The following is a 13849-nucleotide window of genomic DNA, read 5'->3' as shown; positions in this document are numbered from 1 at the left end:
ACCAGCACCTAACTTATGAGTTTCTTAAGATACGAGCATTGCCACGGGAAAAACTGTCTCATTATGCAAGCAAGAGCCTGACAAGCCTCTGTCTCTAGCTCTCTCGCTTGTCTGCAAGAGTGAATACAAGCATATCGCATCAACCACCTTCCAAAATTTCTGGAATTTTTCTAAAATATATTTTTTTAAATGGCGACCACACATAGTGGTGAGAAAAATAATGCTCAGAATTGAAACAAAGCAAGAAATAATAGGAAAACCTGAAAAGCGTGTGAGTTTTAGTGATCTTTGTAAAGAGTATAAGCTTGGCTGGCTCGCACTTTTGTTACATCGCTAAGATTTTAGCTCTCATGGTAGTGTACAAGCTCTCATGCTTGTATTTAGACAACAATGTTTACATTAATGATACACATTCATGTTACGAGCTTGGTCATGGAACGGACTGTGCTCGTATCATGAAGGTTCACTGTATTATTTATAGTTTTCATGGCTCCCTACTGAAAATGTTCAATTTAGTATACAGATATTAAATAGTTTTAGCTCAGTTTTCCAGATATTCTTCATTTTCTCATCAAAATTGTCTTGGTTTTTTTTTTCCCCCAGGTGACAGTACATTTACCCTCTTCTGGAACAGTGAGCTATTTCTTTTGAAAACATTAATTCCATGTAGCATATACATCTAATGTCAAGCATCTTTCTGCCGCATGTCTGGGTATTTTTAAGTCACGTCTGAATAGCAAATACTCATTACAATACAGTTCTTGTTCTCTTTGATATTTGTGAGAGTTAAACCATTAAGCATGTTTACATTAAAGAGCCAGAGTATGAAAGCATAACCCCAAGCAAAAAAAAGAGAAGTCTAAATCTATAATACAGTCTGAAAGCAAAACAGTTATTCCAGCCAAAGCCAGAAGCTGGCTGAAATATGTTCGAAAGTTAATAGGCTTAGTGTATACACACAGTTCTCTCCACACACGTAAATATACAATTTTGAAATAGTCTTCATATTTGAACCAGGTATGTGAACCGGGTTTGTTCTTATTTTTTGGATGAAGCGACATCCTGCATGTCGTCAGTAATTCTCGCTAAAGCCCCAGCTGTTTTGTTTTAATCAGATCCCTGAGGTTTTTGGCCCCGGTCTGCCGAGCAAGGTTGGCTAATGGTTTTGGAGTGACCTCGGCCTGTTCTGCTGTCCTGTATGTCTGTCCACAGCAAAAACATTTCCATGTGCAAGCATTACAGTAATACAGATTCATTCAATGAAATCTTGAATCGACACAAAGCGTTGATCTTAAACCAGTCGAGGAAGGACCACTTACAGTGTATCACAAAAGTGAGTACACCCCTCAGATATTTAGGTACAGTATATCTTTTCATGGGACAACACTGACAAAATGACATTTTGACACAATGAAAAGTAGTCTGTGTGCAGCTTATATAATAGTTAATTTATTTTCCCCTCAAAATAACTCAAAGTATAGCCATTAATTTCTAAACCGCTGACAAAAAAAATGAGTGCACCCCTTAGAAACTACGTACATCCCTAAATCTCCAAATTGAGTACTGCTTATCATTTTCCCTCCAAAATGTCCTGTGGCTCTTTATGGAGGGCTGCCAGCATTGCTGCATAGATTGAAGAGGTGAGGGGTCAGCCTGTTAGTGCTCAGACCATACGCCGCACTCTACATCAAATTGGTGTGCATGGCTGTCACCACAGGAGGAAGCCTCTTCTGATGACTGTACACAAGAAAGCCCGCCCGTCTCATCAGACCATAGGACATGGTTCCAGCAATCCATGTGCTTTGTTGACATGTCTTCAGCAAACTGTTTGCTGGCTTTCTTGTGTACCGTCCTCAGAAGAGGCTTCCTCCTGGGGTGACAGCCATGCACACCAATTTGATGTAGAGTGCGGCGTATGGTCTGAGCACTAACAGGGTGACCCCCCACCTCTTCAATCTATGCAGCAATGCTGACAGCACTCCTATAAACCCCAATCACCAATGTCACAAAATCACGTGATCGCTGTATTGTGCCGCCATATTGTGTGTCATTGTGTGTACGTATTGTCAATGATCGTAGTTTCTAAAGGTGGATTCACTTGCAAATTATGGAAGCCCCGGTGCTTTCAGACGCTGTAAACTCATTGGATGAGTTGCATAAAAGCCGTTATTTGGAAAAGCCTCCGTCGATCCAGTCGCCAGATCCATATTTGATGCCCAAACCGATGTTTCCTCCTGTCCGGTCCCATCCCGTGCGTCACAGCTCGTCCTGAGACCACAAAATTTCCAATCATACTCCAGTTTATGTCACGATGAGGAATCGGGTACCCAAAATCGGCACCGGCCCGAATATAAACCGATATCTGGTCAGCTGAGCGTCACCGTTGTCACGATTGTAAAATGAAACTTGATCGACAACGGGCCGGTGTGTGCCGAAAAATAGCTGCCCAGCGTGAAATGCTCCCCCTGACGGGAGCGCTTATTTGCAACACTTTATTGACGTGAAAACATCAAATGTTTTCATGGATGCATTACAGTAATGGATTTACGACTGTAAGATCAGTTTTAAATAATTAAATTACACAAAATATTAGTACTGTATTTTAGTAACAAATCGTGGACTGGGCCATATAACCATCTTTGAACAGAAATGTATTAGTCTACAGGTTTTCACGACCATATCCCAATGGCAATCACACAGGTATGTGTGTACCCACTTTTGTGATACACTGTATGCTATTCACAACTGTAATTAAACTTTTAAATAGTTTTAAATAGTTTTTAATCACTTTAATTTTTAGCTGCAGGACGTAATGTCAGTATCAAGTATCTGTATATCGACGAGTGCCATTGGCTTGTTGCAAAACAACACACCTGGTCAGGTTTGCACAGTAGCACCAAGGTATGTAGGTTCTGCAGATTATTTTTAGTTTTCTGGCACATGTCAGATGCTGCGGCGCCATATGTCGAGGACACAACAAAAAGTGGTGTACTGGGAGAACCATGTTCAGGACAGGGTTACCCATGACACGTCTCTTTTTAAGGCCTCACCTGCGCCCTCGTCCAGTTTAAAGCAGAGACCTTCGGAGTCAATCATTTTAGCATGAGTTTGGGCTTTTCGTTTGACGGAATCGTGCATACGGGAGGGGAGTGTGGCATCTGTGTGTGTGAGGGGTCAAGTAATCCTCAGTCTGTAAAATCACTGTCCCATCTGCCCAATGTGTCAGCAAGTCTTTACCTTCCATCACCCCACTTGACAAATTTCACACTGCGCCTCTCAAAAATAAGGAATGTCCAGTTTCAGGGCCATATACGTAAACATGGACGTAAACATACTTTGCAGCAGTAATAGCAAAAGAAAACAGCTGGTGATATGTGGTTTTGCAAGACAGAGTGGAGAATGAAAACAAACAGACAAAAAAAGCAGCCCCATTACAATAGCAACCACAACATCTGTTTGTAAACTGTTTGGTGGTTTGTTACTTGCTCTCAATATATGACCTTGTGTGATATGAACACAACATAATCTGTTTTTTAATGTTCTCAAACAAGTTTCGGGTTTTCCATTGATTGATTGTTGTTTTAACAAATAACCAACATAATGTTTTATGTTGAACCAGCTATTTTCTAGCTTGAGTGTGAGCATGCCTATCATGGTGGGTTTTAAAGTGACCGAGGACAATATGACGGTTATGTCTCTTTGAGTTGATAACTTTGGATGTCATCGTTCTCGTTTTCATGATTTTATTAAAATCATAATCTAGGGTGACCAAACGTCCCCTTTTGTCCGGACATGTCCAATTTTTACATCCTGTCCGGGACGTCTGTAAATTAATGAAAATGTCCGGTTTCATTATTTTTCACGGGACAAGTTAGCATGTGTTAAAATTGACTGACGGTTTGCACAGAATACTACGATACTATGCTGTCTGTGACGTGTTCCTGGAGAGCCTGCCCAGTGGTTGGTTCTGCTGTGCTCAGTAACAGAGAAAGCAGACGTTGGAGCAGTGTTCCATCATCCCCCCAAAAGTGCTAAAACACAAAAAACTAAAGACTAAAGTGTCTAAATATTTTTTTTTTTTTTTTTGAATTAGTATTGTTGTGAGGTTATGGTTTGATTTACATTATTTCACTGGAAAGAGAGAGAGTTTTTTTTTTTATTAAAGCTGAGAACTTGAATTTTGTCTTTGGTTATATAGCTATTATTTTGTTATAAAACTAAATTTTCTATCCCTGACACTGAAAAAAATAACAAGTGGATTTATTTGATAAAATCATTGTAACAATTTGCACTTACTTTTATGATGTAAATTTTACTGCTTGCAATTTTAAGTTCATTTCACAAGTTATGTTTTTTCAGTGCAGATGAAGGAGGCCCACTTTAATTATAATAGAGTGATAAGGCATCTTTGAGTGAACTTGGAGTAAAATTTAAATATCATGATGCTGGGCCGAGTATCATTTTTTTGCAAATCAAAATATGGTCACCATATCATAATCCATAAATCGGAAGTTGAACTCACTCCACGTTCATTTTCTCACTAAGGGGTTAGCTCTTCTTGTCATATCAGGGCAGTTTACTGGGTTGCTAGGTTAGCGTGTGCTACACAATATATAACTTTTCTTTTAGAGCAATATCAAACCACACAATCTTAAAAATGCAGATTTTTAAATGTAAGACAAAAAGATGTGCAAAGCCATGTAGTTTATGTCCAGTTGAGACTTTCAAATGCTGTAGCCGCAAACTAATATGGAGATGGAAAATACCATAGATACAGTGGGGCAAATAAGAATTTAGTCAACCACTAATTGTGAAAGTTCTCCCACTTGAAAATATTAGAGAGGCCTGTAATTGTCAACATGGGTAAACCTCAACCATGAGAGACAGAATGTGGAAAAAAAAAAAAAAACAAGAAAATCACATTGTTTGATTTTTAAAGAATTTATTTGCAAATCATGGCAGAAAATAAGTATTTGGTCAATACCAAAAGTTCATCTCAATACTTTGTTACATACCCTTTGCTGGCAATAATGGAGGCCAAACGTTTTCTCTAACTCTTCACAAGCTTTTCACACACTGTTGATGGTATTTTGGCCCATTCCTCCATGCAGATCTCCTCTAGAGCAGTGATGTTTTGGGGCTGTCGTCAACACAGACTTTCAACTCCCTCCACAGATTTTCTATGGGGTTGAGATCTGGAGACTGGCTAGGCCACTCCAGGACCTTGAAATGCTTCTTACGACGCCACTCCTTTGTTGCCCTGGCTGTGTGTTTGGGATCATTGTCATGCTGAAAGACCCAGCACCGTCTCTTCACTCAAAATCTCTCGGTACATGGCCCCATTCATTCTTTCCTTTACACAGATCAGTCGTGCTGGTCCCTTTGCAGAAAAACAGCCCCAAAGCATGATGTTTCCACCCCCATGCTTCACAGTGGGTATGGTGTTCTTCGGATGCAATTCAGTATTCTTTCTCCTCCAAACACGAGAACCTGTGTTTAAACCAAAAAGTTCTATTTTGGTTTCATCTGACCATAGCACATTCTCCCATTCCTCTTCTGGATCATCCAAATGCTCTCTAGCGAACCGCAGACGGGCCTGGACGTGTACTTTCTTCAGCAGGGTGACACGTCTGGCAGTGCAGGATTTGAGTCCCTGGCGACGCATTGTGTTACTGATAGTAGCCTTTGTTACTGTGGTCCCAGCTCTCTGTAGGTCATTCACTAGGTCCTCCCGTGTGGTTCTGGGATTTTTGCTCACCGTTCTTGTTATCATTTTGACGCCATGGAGTGATATCTTGCATGGAGCCCCAGATGGAGGGAGATTATAAGTGGTCTTGTATGTCTTCCATTTTCTAATAATTGCTCCCACAGTTTATTTCTTTACACCAAGCGTTTTACCTATTGCAGATTCAGTCTTCCCAGCCTGGTGCAGTTCTACAATTTTGTCTATGGTGTCCTTTGACAGCTCTTTGGTCTTGGCCATAGTGGAGTTTGGAGTGTGACTGACTGACATTGTGGACAGGTGTCTTTTACACCGATAATTAGTTAAAACAGGTGCCATTAATACAGGTAAAGAGTGGAGCCTCGTTAGACCTCGTTAGAAGAAGTTAGACCTCTTTGACAGCCAGAAATTTTGCTTGTTTGTAGGTGACCAAATACTTATTTTCCTCTCTAATTTGGAAATAATTTTTTAAAAAATCAAACAATGTGATTTTCAGTTTTTTTTTTCCCACATTCTGTCTCTCATGGTTGAGGTTTACCCATGTTGACAATTACAGGCCTCTCTAATCTTTTCAAATAGGAGAACTTGGACAATTGGTGGTTGACTAAATACTTATTTGCCTCACTGTATATATATATATATATATATTTTTAAAGGGTTCGATTTCTTTTTGACCCCGTCATAGATAACCAGTCCAGGTCCACGGAATGGTAGTTAGGGATGATCATTGTTAACTCATTGCTCCCATACATTCTATTTTTAATTGTTTCAGTGTCCCAAAGATGTATTTTTCACAAGAGACATCTCTGGGTTCTGATTCAATTTAGCTCCAAAGCACAACGCAGAAAATCCATTTTAAAGCAATAAAACTGGCCACTCGAGGGCAGTAATGCATTTAGTAAGACCAGCAACCCGATTTAACGGAACGAACGGCGGGGCCGCACGGCCGGACACCGGAGAAAGACGACCGAATGGACGTCCAGGATGCCAGGCGGCGGACGACCGAGCAGAACAATCGGAAGGACGCCTGGGATGCCATGCGTTGGACGACCGAGCAGAACGACCGGGACCACCAGTGCAGTGGACGATGCCGTTGAGTCCGTGCTGCTCGCCGAGCAGAGACAGGCGGCGATAAGGGAAAAGTTTACCCCGGCTTTTGTGGCCACAACAGCATCATCTCTCAGTTATGTGTAAATAAATTGTTACTTTGCTATCAAAAGCTCTATTTGTGTTGTTGTTTATGTTATTTTGTAAAAGGAAAACATTATTCAGATGTTTGGGATGTAACTAAAGCAAAAAACAGCAGTGTTAAAGTCAAAGTTATGTTTGAAATGTATGCTTTCACAAAAAGCTCAATTTCTCCTTTTTTTCGTCAGAAATTGGAAAATTGCTCAAACTAAGCTATTTTCTAATGCTGATTTCTAAAGAATGGAAAAAGATATGAACACACTTTTTTTCCCCAGCTGAAAGAAGAGAGTCTAATCTTTCTGGCTTCCATGTTTATATAGCAATAGAACAGAATTTTCTGTGGGCCTCGCAAAATCAGTCAAAATCCAGTAAAACCGCCGGGAGCAAAGGGGGTTGCACCGGTGAAAATGGCTGGGAGTGAATGACTTAATTACAGGAGCCTATTTGAAATTGTGTTTACTTTATGCGCGACATGAATGGTAATAAACAACAGACACTTACATAACCCCTTTTTCAGCATATGGCATGTAATCCAACTTGTAGCACACAGAAACGCAGCACACCCTCTGCTGTTTGTACTGTATGTGTGCAATGCTGTGTGAGTGTTTTTCTTTTTTTGTGTGTGTTAAAAGTGAGCCCGATCACGATGATGGTGCATGCAAATATTGCTGCCATGTCATGTAAAAGCAAGCCAAAGATGTGTCCAAAGGATTATTTCTGGAATCGTTAAAACACACAACTGATTCTGCTCTTAATCCCGCCAGGGTTTGGAAAGAGACCTGGCAAAGCTGCAAGGCCAACATTTCCCACTAGTCACCCACTTTTTAGCCCAAAGGTCTCTAGAATAGTCAAAATGAAATCAATGAAAGAGCTGTAGTTGGAAAAGAAGTTAGAAAGTGAGCACACGCCTGTTGAAATCATAATGTAATGGGACAATGTGTAATTTTTGCAATATACTAGTACTTCACACCTACTTTACTGTGTGAAAGTAGTGTGAGAACAAGTGGTCGGAATGGCTGATGGCACGGATTGGCTGCCTTGCTTTTGTCGTCTGCCCCAGGGCAGCTGTGGCTATAGTAGTGGCTTCCCACCATCGAGTGCGGAGTGAAGAAAAAACAAAACAAAACAATGTAAAGCGTCTTTGAGTGTCCAAAAAAGCGCTACTTAAATCCAAGGCATTATTATTATTAAGACAAAATGAATAGATTGTTTTGCATAGGCGCGATTTTTTCGCAAAAGTGATCATTTTGTAGTGGTCTGTTTATTTCTATTGTGCAAATTTGTGCTTATCATAAATAAGTGATGTAAAAGAGTGATGTTATTAATTATATCTGTTGTTTATTAATTAATTTAATTATCTTTTTTTTTTAATTTTTATTTTTTAAGGGAAATGTAGTGAGAGAAAATCCAAACTCATTTGAGTGAGACAATTTTGCTCAAAAAATAATAGAAATAATGCTTTGGTTTAGCCACAAATGTAAGATTTTATGCGGATTTATTTCTGCCTATTGCCAAATAGCACACCAGATGGACTGTTCCATATAAACGCTATGAATATATTCCATATATCAATCTGGGAAAGGTACAATCGAGACCTGTTTCATGGGTGGAGCCTCCAAAAAATATACGGCTGCTGATTGGACGATGGCGTTTCTCGCCGCACTCGTGAAAACATTGTTTCCCGTCAAAAAAAGCTTTTTGTGATGTTGTTTTGCACCTCTTTTAATTTAAGTGTATTCCAGACAGAACTTGGAAAATTGACCTATCTACAAAAAAGCTTTGCATTCTGCCATAATATTCAAGCAGATAATCGGTTCCTGGTCATATCTGCAGCTCCCGCCTCTTTTTCATGATTGGCTCGAACATCAGATGACCAGGGAAGTAGTCGAGCAGTTATAATTTGCATGATCAGCCAATAAATGAGAAAGTACCTTCTTGCTTGCCTATTGCGTTGTTTTACTTAACCCTTTAAAACCGAACGTGTCAGCAGCGACGCGTTTACGCATATCGTCTTTGAAGCTTCATCACACTGTAATTACGTCACCCACATGCCGCTGGTTGGTCTCATTTGAAAGTGCGGAAGTTGATGTCCACACCAGTTTTTATTTGAAGTCAATCAACCAAGAAAAACGGGAGATAATGTCATTTGAATTTTATATTTTTATTGCACTCATAAATATGCATTAAAACGCTGCATGGACCATGTATCTATCTCCATATTTCCATCATTTCTTGTCCTTTTTCAAAACCGAAAGCAGCACAAAAGACTACATATCCCAAGAGCCGTTGTGATGTCAAGAAGGATGAACCGAATGTGATCATTTTCAATACATTTCCGAGCGAGGCGCCAACTAATGAAAGCGAGGCATGCGAAGCAAGCAACGCCCGGTTGGTTTGAGCGAGCGCCTTTGAAACGTGCAGAATGAATCTAAAACCACATTTAGCGCAAGATAATGCATTATTTCATTAACTCAAGGAAGAAGATGAGCCGTCAGTGTTTTCCTTGGATGAGTCGCCATCTCGGCGAGTAGAAGTGACAGCAGCGCGCAAACGGCGAAAGAGTAGGCTGTGTGACATTGTGTGTGACGCAGCTCCGTGACCTGTTCAAGAAGAAGCTTTATTGAGTGCGCAAAAAAAAAGAAAAAAAAAAACTATTGGGTCGCATACCTGAAAAATTGCAATTGAACTGAACTACTTGTCAATATTTTAAAAAACACTTTTTTTTCAATGTTATATATATTTTTTCTTCACTATAATCTTTTCAATTTTATGTAGATGTGTGTTCGAGAAGCTTTGTTCGAGAAGCTTGATTGCATGTATGTGTATACTTTTGATAAGGTGATGGGTACAACACATAACTTCAAAAAAGATATATATATACAGTATATATAATCTTTTTTCTCACTATTTTGCACTGTATATAACCTGTTTTGACCATAGTATGCGTAAAGGCCAAAAACGCCTATGACCATACCTGCTGTTTGTGTTGAATTGTCAAACATAAAAATATTCAATCTTATTTTTTTCTATTGAATGTTTATCATAACAAGTTGAATAGATATTATGAAGCTTCAAAACGGTTGGTCGAGCATGTTTGGTTGTCAATGGGACATCATCATTACAAATTTTGAAAAAAGATTTTGGGATTTTTTTGTCTTTTTGGGTCCAAAATGCGGATTATAATTGGTCAGTGAAGAAAACAACAGTTTGGACATGGAGTTCAAGGTGTCCTGAAAAAAGGGACCCAACTCAGCCATTGTAAACATTTTTTTCTTTGAAATATAAAGGCAACATCAAATGCATGGAAAATTCGGCCAAAAAAGGCTTAGGTGTTAAAGGGTTAAACAATAATACCCTTAAAAAAATAAATCCTAAAATATGATTTTTGAAACGCTAGGATTCCAAAAGACAAGTGACAAGGTGATTTTACCTGACCTAGATTGTACTGGACATGTACTTGAAGGCTAATATTTATTCCAATCATGTTTTACGTGCTATTTTGTCCATTTTTTTCTAACCCAGCACTTGTTTTCCTACCCACAGATTCCTCATGGTCCTGGTGTGTCTCATCTTCAGTGTTTTGTCCACAATCGAGCAGTATGCCGATATTGCCACTGGATCCCTCTTCTGGATGGTGAGTAAAAATAAACAATCCGCCGCCCGAAACTCATTTCCTTTAAGAACTAGAATATCATTTGGTATTAAATATAGCAGAGACTTCCTTTAAAGTGGGATTATACAGCCTAGGGGTTGGACAAAATAGTGGAAACACCTAACATTTTGGCATCATAATCATTGAACATAATTGTTCATGAATGGCATGAGGAACATTCTAATGAAGTTGAGCATCTCGAATGGCAGGCACAATCCCCAGACTCAGGCACGTTCAGGGGAGTGGGGGGCGGAGGGTTCTGGAGCACCTGCCCCTTAGCCCCTACATGCCCAAACTTTTGACTGTTTTTTTTTTTTTTTTTTGGGGGGGGGGGGGGGGTAATGTGTGTGCTGACGTCACCAAGTACTTTAATTGAACACCGAAAACACCTAAAAAAAAAAAAAAAAAAAAAAATTAAAGCGTCTGTGTACCTCTAAACCGCCGCATAACCACCCCCTCCTCCCCCTGCACGCTGTTCTTCTGTAACCTGGGTGTGTGGTGAGGAGTCTGAGGACATCTGGTGGTTGAAAACAAACAGTGTTACCCTATTAAACCGTGTTCGAGCAAATACTGTAGTAAAAATTCTTACACCAGGTTTATTGTGGGGATTTAAAAAAATAATATGTAATTTACTCTTATATACAGGGGTGCACATAAGTGGTCCGCATGCGCGCATGCGTACTGGACGTAGACAAACGCGCGGGCACTCAACGGATTCCATACGCTTTTGCGTACCGATGGCTGACCACTGTATTTGCGGCGGACACGAGAAAATCACTTCTCAAAATGTCAAAGAGGCAGGCCCCACGGAGTACCGGTAATTATTTCCGTGTTCCCCCACCCCCGTCAAAAGACAGACAGACGAGAGAGACGTCACCGGAGCTACCGAAAAAAAGGACATTTGCTGAAAAGTGGCTGCAGGAGGTAGGTACCATGGCTAGAAGCAAATGATGCTTGCACGGAAATGTGGTACAAAATTTGCCGTGAGAATTCCAATGTCGCTAATAAAAGCAGCGCATTTTATGTCGTAGGGTCAAAGAATTTCAGCCATCCAAACTTTGAAAAGCACGAAAAAAACAGAGCATGTGGCACTTAAGCAAACTATCGATGTCAGACAGCACCCCACTCGCCCTGCACAGCGCTATGCACTGACAAACGTGTTTTTGCTCGCATTTCACAAAGCTAAACATGTACGTTCAATGAGCTCTTATGAGGAGGAGGGCATCCCACTTTTACAAAGGCTTGGAGTTAATGTGGGAGCCGCATAATGCCCTTTATTTTGAATTGGTGCTTTTATGTTTATTTCTGTACATTTCACTTCGAAGTAATGGCAATTTTGTTGTGCCAGTTGATGTTAATCGAGCATTAATTGTTAATATAATTATTAAAGATAATTGGCTCTAAGTAAAGCTTGTCATAATTTTATCGCATCAGGCGGGTCGGCTCTCAAGCTCAATGAGGACCAAGTCACATCTCCAGGTCCTCCTCTGAGAACCTGGGCAAAAAAATTATGTGCACCCCTGCTTATATAGTTTTCTACTTTAATAATGAATTACTCCCTGCACCAAGGCTATTTCGACCCGTGTGTCTCTACTCTCTATAGGGAACCATATATGTATGTTCGCTTCACAACCTTATCTAGAAAGATACACATCTTTAAGTTCTCTAATAATGATATCATAGTTTTGAAAAAAAAAAAAAAAAACTGCTGGTGGCTCAGTGAACATCTAATTTGGTTTGTTCTCAGATGAACAACAAGTTGTTTAAGGAAGTTTTGATATAGAGGTTGAAGGAATAAAAGAGGCAAAGACTGACTGAGTCACAGCCAGAAAGTGTTGATGACAGTGTTGATTTCTATTCACTCTTCCCCCCTCCCAATTAAAGTCTGTCACAGTCAAAGCCAATATACTTTAAGGCTGGTTAAACTGGAAGTTATGTTGTTTAAGGTGTATTAAATTTTTGTGCATATGCCCCTTTTGATCAATGAGCACCTGCCCCTCCATCGGTCTCTGCACGGCCCTGCCCAGACCTTAGCGTTATTGAGCATTTATGGTCAATTTTAGAGATTCAATTAAGACGTCGATTTCCACCGCCATCGTCTCTAAAAGAGTTAGAGGGTATTGTAATTTAATAATGGCTTAAAATTCCTTTGGAAACAATTCACAAGTTGTATAAATCAATACTTCGGAGAATTGAGGCTGTAATTGCCGCAAAACGCAAACATACACTATATTAAATAAATTTTCGTAATTTTTTGTGGTGTTTGCATTATTTTGTCCAAAAATTGTATTTTTCATCTTTATTTTATTGCCAGATTCCATGTTATTTCGTTGTCCAAATAGTGTGGCTGTGAGATTAAACCAATAAGATGTAGTACCTACTGTTAGCCACATAGTGGTGGTAGAAGATCTCAATTGAGTTGACCTTCTATATGACACGAGAGCAAATTGAAGCCCCCAACTGTGCTGTGTGCCATGTAAGATCCACTCAAGCTTTGTAACACATTTTGCCCTTGTCGTTTACAGCGTAACCCCCCCCCCCCTTTTTAAACAGAGATCACAAGCATTTATTTCACCGAATCCCTTTATTAAGCCTTAAATCTGCAATAGTTTCCTATTTATATATTCCCAAACCACAATTTTATGGTAGCCCTAATTGATTTTAATTGAAACTAAGGTGATTAAACATTCACTGTATATTACTTTCAGTCACATCAGCCCAACATGAAACACCACAACTGTAATATGGCCAACAAGTAAAATGAGTTTCTCATCTCATGCATATGATCACCATGAAAACAACATTATGGAATAACGTGGCTACACAAAGACTACTTACTACTAGTTAAAATGACTTTTCTAAGGCCTATCAGCTGGATCATTATTGAGGCCGTTTAGTGATGCAATAAATCGGGATCTTACAACAGGTGGAGGACGTGATGGCTGCTGGTTTGGAAACTCTTCAAAGAGCTTGCATCATCCGCCTTTTTTTTTTTTTTTTTGCCAGCAGACTGGGAATATAAAGTATAAATACACACGTAGCTACTGCGCCCACACAAACATACACACACACACACACACACAGCTTTTGGTACCACCTCCTGAGTTGACGAGGCCAGCCAGAGGACAGGAGTGAACGCTGTGTTCTGTAAACTTTTGGCCAGTGCCCTTTGAGGACTTTCTATCATGGTTATTCATTTATTTATAGCTGAGAGGAGCTGAATAAAGCAGAACACTGTACGCGCATACAGATATGTTTTGTTCTTCTTTTTCGTGACCGCTTTAAAA

General features: G+C 39.8%; 1 protein-coding gene across 8 annotated transcripts in view; it reads left to right on the top strand.

The window, feature by feature from the left end:
* Nucleotides 1-13849, top strand: part of kcnq1.2 (potassium voltage-gated channel, KQT-like subfamily, member 1.2) — a 430571-nt gene that overhangs the window by 19202 nt on the left and 397520 nt on the right. For all 8 annotated transcript variants that reach the window (XM_057836472.1, XM_057836473.1, XM_057836470.1 and 5 more), the window contains exon 3: nucleotides 10454-10544. In XM_057836472.1, the coding sequence (XP_057692455.1) occupies nucleotides 10454-10544 (91 nt within the window). The remainder of the gene's footprint in view (nucleotides 1-10453; nucleotides 10545-13849) is intronic.

The sequence above is a fragment of the Corythoichthys intestinalis genome, chromosome 5 (assembly GCF_030265065.1).
Source record: "Corythoichthys intestinalis isolate RoL2023-P3 chromosome 5, ASM3026506v1, whole genome shotgun sequence".
In the NCBI taxonomy this organism is placed as follows: domain Eukaryota; kingdom Metazoa; phylum Chordata; class Actinopteri; order Syngnathiformes; family Syngnathidae; genus Corythoichthys; species Corythoichthys intestinalis.
Note: the sequence above shows the minus strand (reverse complement) of the source record. Positions and strands in the feature narration are given on the sequence as shown.